This window comes from Somniosus microcephalus, chromosome 4 (assembly GCF_052327205.1).
Source record: "Somniosus microcephalus isolate GS21.2 chromosome 4, FLI_Smic_1.0, whole genome shotgun sequence".
NCBI classification, from domain to species: Eukaryota; Metazoa; Chordata; class Chondrichthyes; order Squaliformes; family Somniosidae; genus Somniosus; species Somniosus microcephalus.
This window is the reverse complement of record NC_140990.1, coordinates 48,477,088-48,496,812: the sequence shown is the minus strand read 5'-3', so window position 1 is coordinate 48,496,812 and position 19,725 is coordinate 48,477,088. Positions and strand designations below refer to the sequence as shown.

The 19,725-nt window shown below is 49.9% G+C and overlaps 1 protein-coding gene across 1 annotated transcript; it reads right to left on the bottom strand.

Moving 5' to 3' along the window:
• Positions 1–7,070: 7,070 nt before the first annotated feature.
• LOC147118812 (uncharacterized) lies at positions 7,071–19,502 on the bottom strand. Its single transcript, XM_085983973.1, has 3 exons — positions 18,975–19,502; positions 12,469–12,533; positions 7,071–8,085 (listed from the first exon to the last, which is right to left on the bottom strand). Exons 1-3 carry the CDS (start codon positions 19,500–19,502, stop codon positions 7,071–7,073), a joined length of 1,608 nt encoding a protein of 535 aa, XP_085840099.1.
• Positions 19,503–19,725: the final 223 nt, after the last annotated feature.

Below are 19,725 nucleotides of genomic sequence, written 5' to 3'. Positions count from 1 at the left end.
GTGGGGCCGATTAGGGACCAAATAGGAGCTCATCATACGGAGGCAGAGGGCGTGGCTGAGGTACTGAATGAGTACTTAGCATCTGTCTCCACAAAAGCAGAAGATGAAGTTAATGTCGCAGTAGAGGAGGGGGGAGTAGAGAAATTGGATAAAAATGGATAGAAAGGAGGTGCTAAATAGGTTGTCATCACTCAAAGTTAACAAGTCACCCGGTCCAGATGCGATGCATCCTAGATTGCTGAGGGAAGCTAGGGTGGAGATAGCAGAAGCTCTGACCACAATCTTTCAATCTCCCTCAGATATATGGGACTGGTGCCAGAGGACTGGAGGATTGCAAATGTTACACCCTGTTTAAAAAAGGGGAGAGGGATAAACCTGGTAACTACAGGCCAATCAGTCTAATGTCAGTGTGGGTGAACGACTAGAGACCATTGTCAAGGACAAAATTAATTCTCACTTGGAGAAGCATGGGTTAATAAGGGGCAGTCAGTATGGATTTGTTAAAGGTAAATCGTGTCTGACTAACCTGATTGAGTTATTTGATGAAGTAACAGAGGGTTGATGAAGGTAGTGCAGTAGATGTTGTTTATATGGACTTTCAAAAGGCATTTGATAAAGCACCACATAAGTGACTTACTCGGAAAATAGAAGCACAGGGAATTAAAGGGCTGATGGTAATTTGGGTATAATTGGCTCAGGGAGAGGAGACAGTGAGCAGTGCTGGGGGATGTTTTTCTGACTGGAGGGAAGTATGCAGTGGGTCCCCCAGGGGTCGGGATTAGGACCATTGCTTTTCTTGTTACATATAACTGACCTGGACTTGGGTACAGGTATACAAGTTCGAAGTTTATGGATGATACATGTAATGAAATTTGTTTGTCTTGATCCTGTATTCGTTTTGCACTCATGTATATTACCCTCCCCCACTGTGTATAGTTTCACTTCCTCTTTCCCGACTAACCTGGGAGGTTCCAGGTCTTGGCTCTTGGCTCCGCCCCTGACTTCTCTTACATAAAGATCCCAGGATCTGTATGACTCATTCCTGTGAAACAGTCGGCGTGTTGAGATGTTAGCTCTGACCTTAGTGATTAAAAGCCAACTTGTTTAAGTCTATAACTTCTAGTTTTGTGGTTATTGAAGGCCCATCAATTTTAATCACTAAAGAATACTAGGATGGATCGACTCCTAAAACCAGAGCATCTGGACTTGGATCCACATTCTGCTGAAGCATCAAATCAATTTGGACACTGGCTCAAATGCTTTGAACTCTTCACGGGGGCCTCATCCGCTAGCGAGGTAGATAAACTGAGTCTACTGATGACTCGCGTAAGTCATTGGATTTATTCGTTCATCCGGGACACCACCTCTTACATGGAGGCCATCACTATCCTGAAGGCCCAATACCAGAGGCCGGTAAATGAAGTGTACGCCAGACATCTGCTGGCTACACGCAGGCAGCGACCAGAGGAATCAATGGACGATTTCTGACAGGGCCGAAAGGACCTGGTCCGGGACTGTAACTGCAAGGCCATGACGGCCAACGCGTACTCTGACGAATTGGTCCGCGATTCCTTCATCACGGGCCTCAAATCGAATTATATCCGGCAGAGACTGCTGGAGAAGGAGGTCCTGGACTTAAAAAAGGCAGTGGCAACTGCGCGATCACTGGACGTGGCCCAGAAAAACTCTGACTCTTATTCTTCCGGCCATGTGGCCCTCACCGCCTCATGCGCGCCAAGGGGGCCTCCATCTTGGAATCAGCCATCTTCCCCATCCAGGTCTCAGACCAGCTCTACGCTGCCTGAGTCCCCACACAGAAGTTCACCCAGGAGTCCTACTACAGCGGCAATGTCTCGAGGCCCGAAATGCTACTTCTGCGGCCAGGCCAAGCACCCCAGACAACGATGCCCAGCGAAGGACGCTACATGCTTCAAATGTAAGAAAAAGGGGCATTTTAGCAAAGTCTGCAGGGGGAATCCGATTTCCAACTCCGTCACCGCCTCGTGCGTGCCGTGTGGGCCACCATCTTGGGATCCGCCATCTTTTCCCGACTCAACGGCCGCCCAGGGCCCAACAGTGGCTTCAATCACGGTGGATCAATCCAGGCCACACCCGTTGACAAAATCCACGATGGACATACAGGTAAATGGGAATTTAACGAAATGTTTAATTGACTGTTGGAGTACCGAGAGTTTTATCCACCCTAGCCTGGTACGGCGGCACTCATTAACGGTAACCCCTACATGGAGCAGAATTGCTATGGCTGCTAAGCCCCACACTTCGGGCATTTTGGGCTAATGTGTGGTAACACTGACTGTAAAAGGCACGGACTACAAGGATTTTAAACTGCTCGTGATGCCAGAACTCTGTGTTAATGTAATCTTGGGCCTGGACTTCCAGTGCCACCACGAAAGTGTCACACTAGCATATGGCGGGTCCCAGCCGCCACTCACAGTCTGTGGCCTATCAACCTTAAAAATCAGCCCGCCCTCTTTATTCGCTAATCTCGCTCCGAACTGTAGGCCCATAGCGACCAAAAGTAGACGGTACAGTCTGGAAGACAGACACTTTATCAAGGCGGAAGTGGACAGACTCCTGCGGGAAGGCATTATTGAATGCAGTACCAGCCCGTGGCGTGCCCAAGTAGTCATAGTTAAAAATAGCGAAAAGAAACGGATGGTAATTGACTACAGCCAGACTGTTAATATTTATACCCAGCTGGACGCCTACCCTTTACCCCGCATATCAGAAATGGTCAACCAGATTGCGCAATACCGAGTCTTCTCGACTATCGACCTCAAATCCGCGTATCACCAGCTCCCCATTAGAATGGAGGACCGCCCATACACCGCCTTCGAGGTGAACGGGCGCCTCTACCATTTTCTCAGAGTGCCCTTCGGGGTAACAAATGGGGTCTCGGTCTTTCAACGTGAGATGGACTGCATGGTTGATGAGAATAAACTACAAGCTACCTACACCTATCTGGACAATGTCACTATCTGCGGGCACAACCAGCAAGGCCACGATCTAAATCTTGCGAGATTTTTAAAAACTGCCCTAAAGCTGAATCTAACCTACAACGAAGACAAATGTGTCTTCAACACAACCCGTCTCTGTATCCTCGGCTGTGTGGTGGAAGATGGGGTAATTGGACCGGACCCTGACCGATTACGCCCCCTAAAGGAACTGCCCCTGCCACACAATCCCAAAGCTTTAAAAAGGTGCCTGGGATTTTTTTCGTATTATGCCCAATGGGTGCCCAATTACTCTGATAAGGCCCGACCCCTCATTAAATCGATGTCCTTCCCACTATCAGCTGAAGCTCGGGAGGCTTTCACCAGTATTAAACAGGACATTGAAAGGGCTGCAGTGTGTGCAGTGGACGAATGCATTCCCTTTCAAGTCGAAAGCGATGTGTCAGACTTTGCCTTAGCTGCGACCCTCAATCAGGCTGGGAGACCAGTGGACTTCTTATCCCGAACCCTTCAGGGACCTGAAATCAGGCACTCTTCTGTCGAGAAGGAGGCACAGGCTATAGTGGAGGCAGTGCGGCACTGGAGACACTACCTAGCTGGCAAACGTTTCACCCTGCTCACCGACCAGCGGTCGGTGGCTTTCATGTTTAATAACAAACAAAGGGGGAAAATCAAGAATGACAAAATACTCAGGTGGAGGATCGAACTATCCACGTTCGACTATGATATTATGTACAGGCCGGGAGCCCTTAATGAACCCCCAGACGCCCTATCGCGGGGAATGTGTGCCAGCATTCATACGGACAAATTACAGGGTCTCCACAACGACCTCTGTCACCCAGGGGTCACCCGACTATACCATTTTATAAAATCCCGCAATCTGCCCCACTCCATCGAGGAGGTCAGGGCAATGACCAGAGCCTGCCGCATCTGTGCGGAATGCTAGCCTCGTTTCTACAGGCCTGACCGTGCACACCTTATCAAAGCCACACGGCCATTCGAGCGCCTAAGTCTGGACTTCAAGGGACCCCTTCCCTCTGCCGACCGTAACGTATACTTCCTCAATATCATTGATGAATATTCCCACTTCCCCTTTGCCATTCCCTGCCCAGACATGACCAGTGCCACGGTCATCAAGTGTCTCTGTAATCTATTCTGCATGTTTGGCATGCCGAACTACATACACAGTGATAGGGGGACGTCATTCATGAGTGACGAGCTGCGCCAGTTCTTGCTCTCGAAGGGGATAGCCACTAGCAGAACCACTAGCTACAACCCCCGGGGTAATGGGCAAGTGGAAAGGGAGAATGCTACTGTCTGGAAGGCTGTCACGTTAGCCTTAAAGTCAAAAGGCCTTCCGACCACCCGCTGGCAGGAAGTCCTCCCAGACATGCTCCACTCCATAAGGTCTCTGTTATGTACAGCCACTAACGCTACCCCTCACGAAAAGATGTTCGTTTCCCCCCGGAAATCCACCTCGGGCATATCTCTACCCACGTGGCTGACGTCTCCGGGGACAGTACTATTGCGGAAGCAAGTGAGAGGCAATAAAGCGGACCCCCTTGTGGAAAAGGTACAGCTCCTCCATGCAAACCCTCAGTACACCTATATCGAATACTCTGACGGGCGAGAGGACACTGTTTCCATAAAAGACCTCGCTCCCTCGGGGAGCGGAGAGAACGATGGGAGACTACCCGATGAAGACCTACACTACAAAGAGACAGGACGCCCAGAGGTATCAATACCCAACTTTAACCTGGAGGACACTGCAGATAACCTGGAAGACACTGAGGAGGCCCGGACAGCGGAGGAACCAGAATCCACTCCCCTAGAGGCACCCCAACCGGCTTTGTGCCGATCACTGAGAACTGCAAAACCTCCTGACAGACTCACTTATACCAACTTTTAAGAAACATCACCCCGATAGACTAAATCTATAGAAAGGGTGAATGTAATGAAATCTGTTTGTCTTCATCCTGTATTCGTTTTGCACTCATGTATATTACCCTCCCCCACTGTGTATAGTTTCACTTCCTCTTTCCCGACTAACCTGGGAGGTTCCAGGTCTTGGCTCTTGGCTCCACCCCTGACTTCTCTTACATAAAGATCCCAGGATCTGTATGACTCATTCCTGTGAACCAGTCGGCGTGTTGAGATGTTAGCTCTGATCTTAGTGATTAAAAGCCAACTTGTTTAAGTATATAACTTCTAGTTTTGTGGTTATTGAAGGCCCATCAATACAAAATTTGGCAATGTAGTAAATAGTGAGCATAGTAGTAGCAGACTTCAGGAGGACAGAGACAGACTGTGAAATGAGCAGACACAAGGCAGATGAAATTAAATGAGGATAAGTGTGAAGTGATGCACTTTGGGAGAAACAACAGGGAGAGGCCGTATAATCTAAATGGGACTATTTTGAGGGGGTGCAAGAGCAGAGGGACCTGGGGGTCCATATTCACAAATCTTTGAAAGTGCCACGGCAAATTGGTGAGGTGGCTCAGAAAGCGTATGGGATACTTGGGTTTGTAAATAGGGCCATTGAATACAAAAACAAGGAAGTTACACTAAACCTTTACAAATCACTAGTTAGAAACATAGGACAGGAGGAGGCCATTCAGCCCCTCGAGCCTGTTCCGCCATTCAATGAGATCATGGCTGATCTGTGGGCTAACTCCATACACACGCCTTTGGCCCATATCCCTTAATACCTTTGGGTAACAAAAACCTATCAATCTCAGATTTAAAATTAACAATTGATCTCGCATCAATTGCCATTTGTGGAAGAGAGTTCCAAACTTCTACCACCCTTTGTGTGTAGAAATGTTTCCTAATTTCACTCCTGAAAGGTCTGGCTCTAATTTTTAGACTATGCCCCCAGTCCTAGAATCCCCAACCAGCGGAAATAGTTTCACTCTATCTACCCTATCTGTTCCCCTTAATATCCTGAAAACTTCGATCAGATCACACCTTAACCTTCTAAATTCCAGGGAATACAACCCTAATTTGTGTAATCTCTCCCCGTAACTTAACCCTTGAAGTCCGGGTATCATTCTGGTAAACCTACGCTGCACTCTCTCCAAGGCCAATATATCCTTCCTAAGGTGTGGTGCCCAGAACTGCTCACAGTACTCCAGGTGTGGTCTAACCAGGGTTTTGTACAGCTGCAGGGTTTTGGCCTCAGCTGGAGTCTTGTGTACAGTTCTGGGCACCACACTTTAGGAAGGATGTCAAGACCTTGGAGAGGGTGCAGAGGAGGTTGACCAGGATGGTACCAGGGATGAGGGACTTCAGTTATGTGGAGAGATTGGAGAAGCTGGGGTTGTTATAAAATTCTAACAGGACTAGACAGACTAGATGCAGGAAGGATGTTCCCGATGGCCGGGGAGTCCAGAACCAGGGGTCACAATCTAAGGATAAGGGGTAAGCCATTTGGGACAGAGATGAGGAGGAATTACTTCACCCAGAGAGTGGTGAATCTGTGGAATTCTCTACCACAGAAGGCAGTTGAGGCCAATTCATTAAATATATTCAAGAAGGGGTTAGATATATTTCTTAAGGCTAAAGGGATCAAGGGATATGGGGAGAAGGCAGGGACCGGGTACTGAATTTGGATGATCAGCTATGATCTCATTGAATGGCAGAGCAGGCTCGAGGGGCCGAATGGCCTACTCCTGCTCCTATCTTCTATGTTCTATATTTCTATGTTCCCCTTAGAGCAGAGAAGGTTCAGAGGAGACCTAATAGAGGTGTTCAAAATTATGAGGGTGTTTTGATCGAGCAAGTAGGGAGAAACTGTTCACTCTGGCAAGTGGGTCGGTAACCAAAGGTCACAGATTTAAAATAGTTGCTAAAAGAACTAGAGGGGAATCAGGAGAATTGTTTTCGCCCAGCGGGTTGTTAAGATCTGGAACGCACCATCTGAAAGGATGCTGGAATCAGGTTCCACAGGAACTTTCAAACGGTAATTGGACATGTACTTGAAGAGGACTTGTTTGCAGAGTTCTGGGGATAAAGCTGGGGTTTGGGACTAAATTGGACAGCTCTTTCAAAGAGCCGGCACAGACACGATAGGCCGAATCACCTCCTTCTGTGCTGTTAGATTCGATGATCAGTGTGAACACGCTGGTGACTCTTCAGCTCCCCGGAGCTTTTAAAGCTCTTCCCACAGTCAGAACATTTAAAGGGTCTCTCATCAGTGTGAACTCGCTGATGTACCAGCAGATTGGAGGGCTGAGTGAATCCCTTCCCACACACTGAGCAGGTGAACAGCCTCTCCCCAGTGTGAACTCGCTGATGTGGCAGCAGGTGGGATGAATGAGTGAATCCCTTCCCACACATGGAGCAGGTGAACAGCCTCTCCCCAGTGTGTAGGTGTTGGTGTCGCTTCAGCTCCTGGGAGCTTTTAAAGCTCTTCCCACAGTCAGAACATTTAAAGGGTCTCTCATCAGTGTGAACTCGCTGGTGTACCAGCAGGTGGGATGATTCAGTGAATCCCTTCCCACATTCAGAGCAGATGAATATCCTCTCCCCAGTGTGGAGGCGCTGGTGTTGCTTGAGCTCCCGGGGGCTTTTACAACTCTTCCCACACTCAGAACATTTAAAGGGTCTCTCCCCAGTGTGAACTCGCTGGTGCCCCTTCAGCTCCCCGAAGCTTTTAAAGCTCTTCCCACAGTCAGAACATTTAAAGGGTCTCTCGTCAGTGTGAACTCGCTGGTGTACCAGCAGGTTGGAGGGCTGAGCGAATCCCTTCCCACACACGGAGCAGGTGAACGGCCTCTCCCCAGTGTGAACTCGCTGATGTGCCAGCAGGTGGGATGACTGAGTAAATCCCTTCCCACACACAGAGCAGGTGAATGGTCTCTCTCCAGTGTGTAGGTGTTGGTGTCTCTTCAGCTCCCCGTAGCTTTTAAAGCTCTTCCCACAGTCAGAACAGTTAAAGGGTCTCTCGTCAGTGTGAACAAGCTGGTGTGTCTGCAGTTTGGATGACTGAGTGAATCCCTTCCCACATTCAGAGCAGATGAATATCCTCTCCCCAGTGTGGAGGCGCTGGTGTTGCTTGAGCTCCCGGGGGATTTTAAAACTCTTCACACACTCTGAACATTTAAAGGGTCTCTCATTAGTGTGAACTCGCTGGTGCCCTTCAGCTCCCCGGAGCTTTTAAAGCTCTTACCACAGTCAGGACAGTTAAACGGCCTCTCATCAGTGTGAGCTCACTGGTGTTGCTTCAGATACTGGGGGCTTTTAAAGCTCTTCCCACAGTTAGGACACTGAAATGGTCTCTCATCAGTGTGAACAAGCTGGTGTCCCTTCAGATCCTGGGGGCTTTTAAAGCTCTTCCCACAGTCAGAACATTGAAATGGTCTTTCATCAGTGTGAACAAGCTGGTGGCCCTTCAGTTCCCCAGGGCTTTTAAAGCTCTTCCCACAGTCAGAACAGTTAAACGGTCTCTCCCCAGTGTGAACTCTCTGGTGTATTTGCAGGTGGGATGAACAAACAAATTCCTTTCCACACATGGAGCAGGTGAACGGACGGTCCCTGGTGTGACTGCGCCATTGAATTTCCAATGTAGACGGGGAACTGAATCCCTTCCCGTCATCCCCACCTTTACCCAGTTTCTCCCCGGTGTGACGGTGCACGTGTCTCACCAGGTCAGGCAATCGGCTGAATCCACGTCCACACACTGAACACGTGTGCGGTTTGTCATCACTGCGATTGCTGCTTTCTCCTTCCATGTGCAAAGGCCGATGGTATTTAGGTCCTGATGAATCCAGCGACTCTGTCAGATTTTGATGTGATGTTTGGTCGGAGCTTCCCGCCTATAACTGCTCCACTTCTATAACCCTGTAAATTGAGATCAGAAAAGGATCAGAGGCAAACTGTTGTTTAATTTTCCCCTTTCTGACCCTAGGGGCAGTGAAGCTGATTTTCAGGCCCCAGCTGCTGCATGGGTTGGTTGAAAGGATCAGCAGTAATGGCGGCTGCAATACCCACAAGCCCCGGCGCTCCAGAAAGTGCTCTGTTGACTCTGAGTCCCACGCATGTGCTCATGGCCCCCGCGCTCTCCCTCCTGCTCCACAATCGCCCATCCCGGTCGGTCCGCAATGCACATGCTCAGCGCACAAAACCCCACGGTTGGAACATCGGGTGCGCATGCGGAGCCGCAACATCTGGTACATGTGCGTGGCTCAGGTGGGGGCGAGTCGGTGTTTCACCTCAGCCGCCAGGGAGGTGCGCATGCGCAGGACGACCCAACATTCCTCCTGTCAGCAATCACTCCCTCGTTTCTTTAATAAAAACAGAAAATGCTGGAAATACTCAGGTCAGGCAGCATCTGCGGAGAGAGAAACAGAGTTAACATTTCAGGTCGATGACCTTTCAGCAGAACTGCTTGTTCTTTAGTATCAGCTGTGACTCAGTTGGTGGCACTCTCGCCTCTGAGGCATAAGGTTGTGGGTTCAAGTCCCACTCCAGAGACTTGAGCACAAAAATCTAGGCTGACACTCCAGTGCAGTGCTGAGGGAGTGCTGCACTGTCGGAGGTGCCGTCTTTCAGATGAGACGTTAAACTGAGGCCCCGTCTGCTCTCTCAGGTGGATATAAAAGATCCCATGGCACTATTTTGAGAAAGATAGGCTTCCATTTATATCGTGCTTTCATCACCACCAGATGTCTTGAAGTGCTTTATAGCCAATGAAGTACTTTTGGAGTGTAGTCACTGCTGTAATGTTAGAAAGAGCAGGGGAGTTATCCCCGGTGTCCTAGCCAATGTGTATCCCTCAATTAACTTGACAAAAAGATAGATTATCTGGTCATTATCACATTGCTGTTTGTGGGAGCTTGCTGTGCGCTTATTGACTTCCACGTTTCCTACATTACAACAGTGACTACACTTCAAAAGGTACTTCATTGGCTGTAAAGCGCTTTGGGTCATCCGGTGGTGGTGAAAGGTGCTATATAAATGCAAGTCTTTCTTTCTTCACTGGTCTCACCAGCGACCTCTTCTGGCTGACAGTTGATTGACAGCCGAGAGTCCGCGCATGCGCACGCGAGCGAGTCGGCGGTTTGGGCCGAGTCCGGCACAGCGACCCCTCTCGGTCACCAAGTGTAATAACTGCGCATGCCCAGAGGACACCAAACCCCTCCCCCACTCGGAGCTGCGCCTGCGCACTCGGATCCTGTCGGACGGAGTCGGCGCGGGACATTCCGGGGAAAGGCCTTGGTGTCGGTTCCAGAATCGCGATCGGTGACGCAAAGTGAGTTTTCTCCGCTCCGATTGGGTGGAGAATCGCGCGGGGTCAGGGGGAGGGGTGGATCGGGAGAGAATAAAGAGAAAAAGAAAAACCTGAGAGTCCGCGAGGCCCCGGACCGAGCGGCGTCAGTTGGACGGTTAACGTGATCTCCTCGGGGACACGTGACCCGGGCCCGTGGCCTGATTGATGGGAGCTTCCGACCAATAGGGAGCGAGCGGGGCGGGGCTGGAGGAGCGAGCCGGCGGCGGGTCCTCCAACCAATCGGGGAGCCCGAGGGGCGGGACTAGCGCCGGCTGATTGTCTGATCCGCAGGGCAGCGAGTTTCTCCAGTCCCTTGTTCAGGGCCCGGGGCCAGGGGAGGCTGTGGGCCTTTATTCCCCTTATTGGACACAAGGCTCTTTGTCTCACAACACACTGGCTCAGGTTTTAATAGAGACTTTTTAAATTCATGAATGAAAGCAGATAAACCCCGTGCTTCTGTAGAACAAACTTTCACATCTCCATACACAGACCATCTATTTACACATCCCCTTTCTACACAATTGCAGCTGACATGAGCAAGGACGCGAGGCTCATTAAAAAACACTCATTTCATGACAGCAAAGGTTACACTGGGACAAATCTTCAGTTATTTTCATTACAGGCACAATGCAGAGTAAAGATGAGACTTGCATTTATACAGCCTCTTTCATGACCTCAGGACGTCCCAAAACACTTTGCAGCCAATGAAGTACTTTTGAATCGTAGTCACTGTTGTAATGTAGAAAAAGCGGCAGCCAATTTGTGCACAGCAAGCCCCCACAAACAGCAACGTGATAATGACCAGATAATCTGTTTTATTTTAGTGATAAATATTGGCCAGGACACCAGAGATCACTCACATGCTCTTTTTCTCAATAGTGCCATGGGATCTTTTCCATCTGAGAGAGCAGACAGGGCCTTGGTTTAATGTATCATCTGAAAGACGGCACTTCCAACAGTGCCGCACTCCCTCAGTACTGCACAGGAGTGTCAGCCTAGAATTCTAGTGCTGAAGTCTCTGGGCTGGGACTTGAACCCACAACCTTCTGACTCAGAGGCGAGAGTGCTGCCCACTGAGCCAAGGCTGATACAGCAGCACCTCAACACTGCCTCATCACCCTGCAAGCTTCTGGTAAATAGATTTGCTGAATAAATTTAAAACCAGGTTCTGAGGCGTGATGCTCTATTCACACATCGAAGGTGAGAGAGATGCTGTGGGGCACACACTAAGTCCAGTAGCTGAAAATGATTAACAGACTGGGTTTTGTATTAAGTGATCCCGGGCGTGTTACCGATACCTTCCCTGGATACCAAGGCTAGGAGAGGCACTCTGGAATGTTTGGGGAGCTGGGACTTGTCCATGAGAGTAACCGAAGGTATGAGAACTGAAATAATCTAGAGTTCGAAAGGAGAAAAGGTCCAAAATGGAACAGTTGGTAACAGGACATCAATTAGTCTCTGATCTTGGAGAAACAACAAACACAACACAGTGTGTGTTTACACCAAAAGTGCTTTCGTTCACATATATCCGGAAACTTAAACTCCAGCCCAGTTATAGGGGTTAATAACATTGGTAGAAACAAACATAGGATGTGATTAACAGCAGAATCCTACCACTGCAGTCACTTATGAACTTGCTGGTGTCTCCCCAGGTAAGATGATTGAGTGAATCCCTTCCCACACACGGAGCAGGTGAACAGATTCTCCCTAGTGTGAACTCGCTGGTGTGTCCGCAGGTTGGATGACTGAGTGAATCCCTTCCCACACTCAGGGCAGGTGAACGGGATCTCCCCAGTGTGAACTCGCTGGTGTCTCAGCAGGTTGGATGACCAAGTGAATTCCTTCCCACACGCGGAGCAGGTGAACGGCCTCTCCCCAGTGTGAACCCGTTGGTGTGTCAGCAGATCCTTTGCGCTTTTAAAGCTCTTCTCACAGTCAGCACATTTAAAAGCTCTATCAAGGTGAACAAGTTGGTGTATCAGCAGGTGGGATGATTTAGTGAATCCCTTCCCACACACAGAGCAGGTGAACGGCCTCTCCCCAGTGTGAACCCGTTGGTGTGTCTGGAGATTGGATGACTGCGTAAATCCCTTCCCACACACGGAGCAGGTGAATATCCTCTCCCCAGTGTGAACCTGCTGGTGCGTTCGAAGATTGGATGACTGAGTGAATCCCTTCCCACATACAGAACAGGTAAACGGCCTCTCCCCAGTGTGAACTTGCTGGTGTTGAATGAGGCTCTTCTCGCAGTGAGCGCAACTAAACGGTCTCTCATCAGTGTGAACAAGCTGATTAATAAATTCTGCAGAGATTTTAAAACACTTCCCACAGTCAGAGCATTTAAAAGGTCTCTCGTCAGTGTGAACTCATTGGTGTAAATGGAGGCTGGATGACAGAGTGAATCCCTTCTCATACACGGAGCAGGTGAACGGCCTCTCCCCAGTGTGACTGCGTCGATGAGTTTCCAGTTTAGATGGGGAACTGAATCCCTTCCCACAGCCCCAACATTTCCACGGTTTCTCCATGGTGCGGGTGCCCTTGTGTCTCTCCAGGTTGGATGATCAGTTGAAGCCTCGTCCACACACAGAACAAATGTACGGTTTCTCCCTGCTGTGAACGGTGCGATGTTTTTTCAGGCTGTGTAACTGGTTAAAGCTCTTTCCACAGTCAGTGCGCTGGAACACTCTAACTCGGGTGTGAGTGTCTCGGTGCTTTTCCAGTCACAATGATATTTGAAATCTTTTCCCACAGACAGAACAGATAAACATTTCTCCTTCCACATTCAAAGGCCAATGATATTCAGGTCCTGATGAATGGAGTGACTCTGTCAGGTCTCGATGTGATGTTTGGTTTGAATTTGGGACCTGTAAATGCTGCCCTTCTCACAGCCTGTAAAAGGAGTTTACAAAAGCCATCACTGTGAGTCCAGGATAGAAATTGACAAGATTCTCTCCTCCTGGTTCCTGGCCAAGGGGGCCGCGCATGCACCCTACTGCCCCCTGAGCCTCTCAAGATGGTGGCCGTTAACCCGGGCCTGTCACCGGGAGAAAGCCTCACAGCTGCCGCCCCGCTCGGGGCAAATGCCCGGCCCGGAGGCTCTTGTTCAGGTCCTGAGGCCCACACCGGGTGTTTGTGAAGCGGATAATGTAGAGTGTTTTCATAATGGGGCCCGGGGCCACACTCAGGGTGTGAGCAGCCTGCGTCCCCCCGGGGTTCATGAGCCCGCTCGCTGAGCTCGGGGTGTGAGCAGCCCGCGTCCCCCCGGGGTTCATGAACCCGCTCCCTGAGCTCGGGGTGTGAGCAGCCCGTGTCCCCCCGGGGTTCATGAACCCGCTCCCTGAGCTCAGGGTGTGAGCGGCCCGCGTCCCCCGGGGTTCATTAACCCGCTCCCTGAGCTCGGGGTGTGAGCGGCCCGCGTCCCCCCGGGGTTCATGAACCCGCTCCCTGAGCTCGGGGTGTGAGCGTCCCGCGTCCCCCCGGGGTTCATGAACCCACTCCCTGAGCTCGGGGTGTGAGCGTCCCGCGTCCCCCTGGGGTTCATGAACCCGCTCCCTGAGCTCGGGGTGTGAGCGGCCCGCGTCCCCCCGGGGTTCATGAACCCGCTCCCTGAGCTCGGGGTGTGAGCGGCCCGCGTCCCCCCGGGGTTCATGAACCCGCTCCCTGAGCTCGGGGTGTGAGCGGCCCGCGTCCCCACGGGGTTCATTAACCCACTCCCTGAGCTCGGGGTGTGAGCGGCCCGCGTCCCCCCGGGGTTCATGAACCCGCTCCCTGAGCTCGGGGTGTGAGCGGCCCGCGTCCCCCCCGGGGTTCATGAACCCGCTCCCTGAGCTCGGGGTGTGAGCGGCCCGCGTCCCCCCGGGGTTCATTAACCCACTCCCTGAGCTCGGGGTGTGAGCGGCCCGCGTCCCCCCGGGGTTCATGAACCCACTCCCTGAGCTCGGGGTGTGAGCGGCCCGCGTCCCCCCGGGGTTCAGGAACCCGCTCCCTGAGCTCTCTCATTTGATGTGTCAGCGGCTGCTGCCAAGGTCCGCGCATGCTCAGCTCACACTGCCCAGGTGATTGACGGGAGCTCCGGACCAACAGGAAGAGCGGGGCGGAGGTGGGCGGAGCGAGCGGGCGGTGGGTCCACCAGCAAGGGGGCGGGACCTGGTGAGCAGCTCAGGTGCGCTGGGGCCGATTGTGACGTTCTGTCCCCAGGTGAGAGCAGCTCAGTCAGCACAGAGCTGGGGCTGGAATATGGGAGAGGGGTCACAGTCAGCACAGAGCTGGGGCTGGAATCTGGGAGAGGGGCCCCAGTCATCACAGAGCTGGGGCTGAAATCTGGGAGAGGGGCCGCAGTCATCACAGAACTGGGGCTGGAATCTGGGAGAGGGGCCACAGTCAGCACAGAGCTGGTGCTGGAATCTGGGAGAGGGGCCACAGTCAGCACAGAGCTGGGGCTGGAATCTGGGAGAGGGGCCACAGTCAGCACAGAGCTGGGGCTGGAATCTGGGAGAGGGGCCCCAGTCAGCACAGAGCTGGGGCTGGAATCTGGGAGAGGGGCCGCAGTCAGCACAGAGCTGGGGCTGGAATCTGGGAGAGGGGCCTCAGTCAGCACAGAGCTGGGGCTGGAATCTGGGAGAGGGGCCGCAGTCAGCGAGCCTGGCAAAGGGCCAGAGCCACAGCAGCTTCACTAAAGAACCTTATTTAAAGACAAATTTCCTGCAGTTTCACAGACAGCCTTGGTCACTGCAATAATTTCTTAAATGTTTAATAATTAAATCAAAAGCATCAAAAAGGAAGAGAGTAGCAAAAGTAAAGAAAGGCTTGCATTTATATAACGCCATTCACGACCACCGGACATCTCAAAGTGCTTTACAGTCAATGAAGTACTTTTTGAAGTGGAGTCACTGTTGTAATGTGGGAAACACGGCAGTCAATTTGCGCACAGCAAGCTCCCACAAACAGCAATGTGATAATGACCAGATAATCTGTTTTTGTTATGTTGGTTGAGGGATAAATATTGGCCAGGACACCGGGGATAACTCCCCTACTCTTCGAAATAGTGCCCTGGGATCTTTTACATCCACCTGAGAGGGAAGACGGGGCCTGTGACAGTGCAGCACCCCCTCAGCACTGCACCGCAGTGTCAGCCTAGCTTTATGTGCTCAAGTCCCTGGAGTGAGACTTGAACCCACCACCCTTTGACCCAGAGGCGAGTGTGCCACCCACTGAGCCACAGCTGACAACGTTGGTCCCTTAGAGGCTGAGACAGGAGAAATTATTATGGGGAATAAGGAAATGGCAGAAACATTAAACAAATATTTTGTATCTGTCTTCACAGTAGGAGACACAAAAGCATACCAAAGATGGTGGGGAACTGAGGGTCTAATGAGGGTGAGGAACTTAATGTAATTAATATAAGTACTCGAGTATTAGAGAAACCAATGGGACTAAAAGCCGACAAATCCCCTGGACCTGACGGCCTGCATCCTAGGGTTCTAAAAGAGGTGGCTGAGGAGATAGTGGATGCATTGGTTTTGATCTTCCAAAATTCCCGAGATTCTAGAACAGTCCCAGCAGATTGGAAGGTCGCAAATGTAACACCGCTATTCAAGAAATGAAGGAATGAAAAAACAGGGATCTACAGGCCAGGTAGCCTGACATCAGTCATTGGGAAATTGCTGGAATCCATTGTTACGGAAGTGGTGTCAGGGCACTTAGAAAATCATAACATGATTAGGCAGAGTCAACATGGTTTTATGAAAGGGAAATCGTGTTTGACAAATTTATTAGAGTTTTTTGAGGATGTAACTAGCAGGGTAGATAAAGGGGAACCAGTGGATGTAGTATATTTGGATTTCCAAAAGGCATTCGATAAGGTGCCACATAAAAGGTTATTACACAAGATTAGGGCTCAAGGGGTTGGGGGTAATATAGTAGCATGAATAGAGGATTGTTTAACGGACAGAAAACAGAGAGTAGGGATAAACTGAACTTTTTCAAGTTGGCAGGCTGTAACTAGTGGGGTGCCGCATGGATCAGTGTTGGGGCCTCAGCTATTTACAATCTATATTAATGACCTAGATGAAGGGACCGAGTATAATGTATCCAAGTTTGCTGATGATTCAAAGCTAGGTGGGACAGTAAGCTGTGAGGAGAACGCAAAGAGTCTGCAAAGGGATATAAATAGACTAAGTGAGTGGGCAATAAGGTGGCAGATGGAGGATAATGTAGGGAAATGTGAAGTTATTCACTTTGGTAGGAAGAATAGAAAAACAGAATATTTTTTAAATGGTGAGAAACTTTCAAATGTTGGTTTTAAGTGAAATTTGGGTGTCCTCGTGCAAGAAACACAGAAAGCTAGCATGCAGGTACAGCAAGCAATAACGAAGGCAAATGGCATGTTGGCCTTTATTGCAAGGGGGTTGGAGTATAAGAGTAAGGAAGTCTTGCTACAATTGTACAGGGCCTTGGTGAGACCACACCTGGAGTACTGTGGACAGCTTTGGTCTCCTTATCTGAGGAAGGATATACTTGCCTTGGAGGCGGTGCAACGAAGGTTCACTAGATTGATTCCTGGGATGAGAGGGCTGTCCTATGATGAGAGATTGTGTAGATTGGGCCGATACTCTCTGGAGTTTAGAAGAATGAGAGGCGATCTCATTGAAACATACAAGATTCTGAGGGGGATTGACAGGGTAGATGCTGAGAGGCTGTTTCCCCTGGCTGGAGAGTCTAGAACTAGGGGGCATAGTCTCAGGATAAGGGGTCGGCCATTTAAAACTGAGATGAGGAGGAATTTCTTCACTCAGAGGGTTGTGAATCTTTGGAATTCTCTGCCCCAGATGGCTGTGGATGCTGAATCTTTGAGTATATTCAAGGCTGAGATAGATAGATTTCTGGACTCTAGGGGAATCAAGGGATATGGAGATCGGGCAGGAAAGTGGAGTTGAGGTCGATGATCAGCCATGATCTTATTGAATGGTGGAGCAGGCTCGAGGGGCCAAATGGCCACTCCTCCTCCTATTTATTATGTTCTTATGGACTTTCAAAAGGCATTTGATAAAGTACCACACAAGAGACTTACTTGGAAAATAGAAGCACAGGGAATTAAAGGGCTGATGGTAATTTGGGTATATAATTGGCTAAGGGATAGGAGACAGTGAGCAGTGCTGAGGGATGTTTTTCTGACTGGAGGGAAGTATGCAGTGGGTTCCCCCAGGGGTCGGGATTAGGACCATTGCTTTTCTTGTTATATATAACTGACCTGGACTTGGGTATAGGTGTGCAAGTTTGAAATTTACGGATGATACAAAACTTGGCAACGTAGTAAATAGTGAGTATAGTAGTAACAGACTTCAGAAGGACAGAGACAGACTGTGAAATGAGCAGACACAAGGCAGATGAAATTAAATGAGGATAAGTGTGAAGCGATGCACTTTGGGAGAAACAACAGGGAGAGGCCGTATAATCTAAATGGGACTATTTTGAGGGGGTGCAAGAGCAGAGGGACGTGGGGGTCCATATTCACAAATCTTTGAAAGTGCCGCGGCAAGTTGGTGAGGCGGTTCAGAAAGCATATGGGATACTTGGCTTTGTAAACAGGGCCATTGAATACAAAAACAAGGAAGTTACACTAAACCTTTACAAAACACTAGTTAGGAACATAGGACAGGAGGAGGCCATTCAGCCCCTCGAGCCTGTTCCGCCATTCAATAAGATCATGGCTGATCTGCGACCTAACTCCATACACCCGCCTTTGGCCCATATCCTTAATAACTTTGGGTAACAAAAACCTATCAATCTCAGATTTAAAATTAACAATTGATCTCGCATCAATTGCCATTTGCGGAAGAGAGTTCCAAACTTCTACCACCCTTTGTGTGTAGAAATGTTTCCTAATTTCACTCCTGAAAGGTCTGGCTCTAATTTTTAGACTATGTCCCCAGTCCTAGAATCCCCAACCAGCGGAAATAGTTTCTCTCTATCTACCCTATCTGTTCCCCTTAATATCCTGAAAACTTCGATCAGATCACCCCTTAACCTTCTAAATTCCAAGGAATACAACCCTAATTTGTGTAATCTCTCCTCGTAACTTAACCCTTGGAGTCCAGGTATCACTCTGGTAAACCTACGCTGCACTCCCTCCAAGGCCAATATATCCTTCCTAAGGTGTGGTGCCCAGAACTGCTCACAGTGCTCCAGGTGTGGTCTAACCAGGGTTTTGTACAGCTGCAGGGTTTTGGCCTCAGCTGGAGTCTTGTGTACAGTTCTGGGCACCACACTTTAGGAAGGATGCCAAGGCCTTGGAGAGGGTACAAAGGAGGTTGACCAGGATGGTACCAGGGATGAGGGACTTCAGTTATGTGGAGAGATTGGAGAAGCTGGGATTGTTCCCCTTAGAGCAGAGAAGGTTAAGAGGAGACCTAATAGAGGTGTTCAAAATGATGAGGGCTTTTGATCGAGTAAGTAGGGAGAAACTGTTCACTCTGGTAAGTGGGTCGGTAACCAAAGGTCACAGATTGAAAATAGTTGCTAAAAGAACTAGAGGGGAAATGAGGAGAATTGTTTTCACACAGAAGGTTGTTAAGATCTGGAATGCACCATCTGAAAGGATGCTGGAATCAGGTTCCACAGGAACTTTCAAACAGTAATTGGACATGTACTTGAAGAGGACTAGTTTGCAGAGTTCTGGGGATAAAGCTGGGGTTTGGGACTAAATTGGACAGCTCTTTCAAAGAGCTGGCACAGACATGATGGGCCGAATCACCTCCTTCTGTGCTGTTAGATTCTATGATCAGTGTGAACACGCTGTGACTCTTAAGGCTCTTAGAGCTTTTAAAGCTCTTCCAACAGTCAGAACATTTAAAGGGTCTCTCTCCAGTGTGAAATCGCTGATGTGCCAGCAGGTTGGAGAGCTGAGCGAATCCCTTCCCACACACGGAGCAGGTGAACGGTCTCTCCCCAGTGTGTAGGTGTTGGTGTCGCTTCAGCTCCCGGGAGCTTTTAAAGCTCTTCCCACAGTCAGAACATTTAAAGGGTCTCTCGTCAGTGTGAACAAGCTGGTGCGTCTGCAGGGTGGATGATTCAGTGAATCCCTTCCCACACATGGAGCAGGTGAACCGCTTCTCCCCAGTGTGAACTCGCTGGTGTTGCTTGAGCTCCCCAGGGATTTTAAAACTCTTCCCACACTGAGAACATTTAAAGGGTCTCTCAGTGTGAACTCGCTGGTGTGTCAGCAGGGTGGATGACACAGTGAATCCCTTCCCACGCATGGAGCAGGTGAATGGCCTCTCCCAAGTGTGAACTCGCTGGTGTTGCTTGAGCTCCCCGGGGATTTTAAAACTCTTCCCACACTCAGAACATTTAAAGGGTCTCTCGTTAGTGTGAACATGCTGGTGTCCCTTCAGCTTCCCAGGGCTTTTAAAGCTCTTCCCACAGTCAGAACAGTTAAATGGTCTCTCAACAGTGTGAACAAGCTGGTGTATCATCAGGGTG

Coding starts and splice junctions, on each gene's coding strand:
- LOC147118812 (XM_085983973.1), bottom strand. CDS start 19,502: ATGCGTGGGAAGGGATTCACTGTGTCATCCACCCTGCTGACACACCAG. Junction 12,534..18,974: donor ATTCGGCCCATCATGTCTGT/GCCAGCTCTTTG, acceptor TTTATTAATCAG/CTTGTTCACACTGATGAGAG. Junction 8,086..12,468: donor AAGAGCCTCATTCAACACCA/GCAAGTTCACAC, acceptor CACTAATGAGAG/ACCCTTTAAATGTTCAGAGT.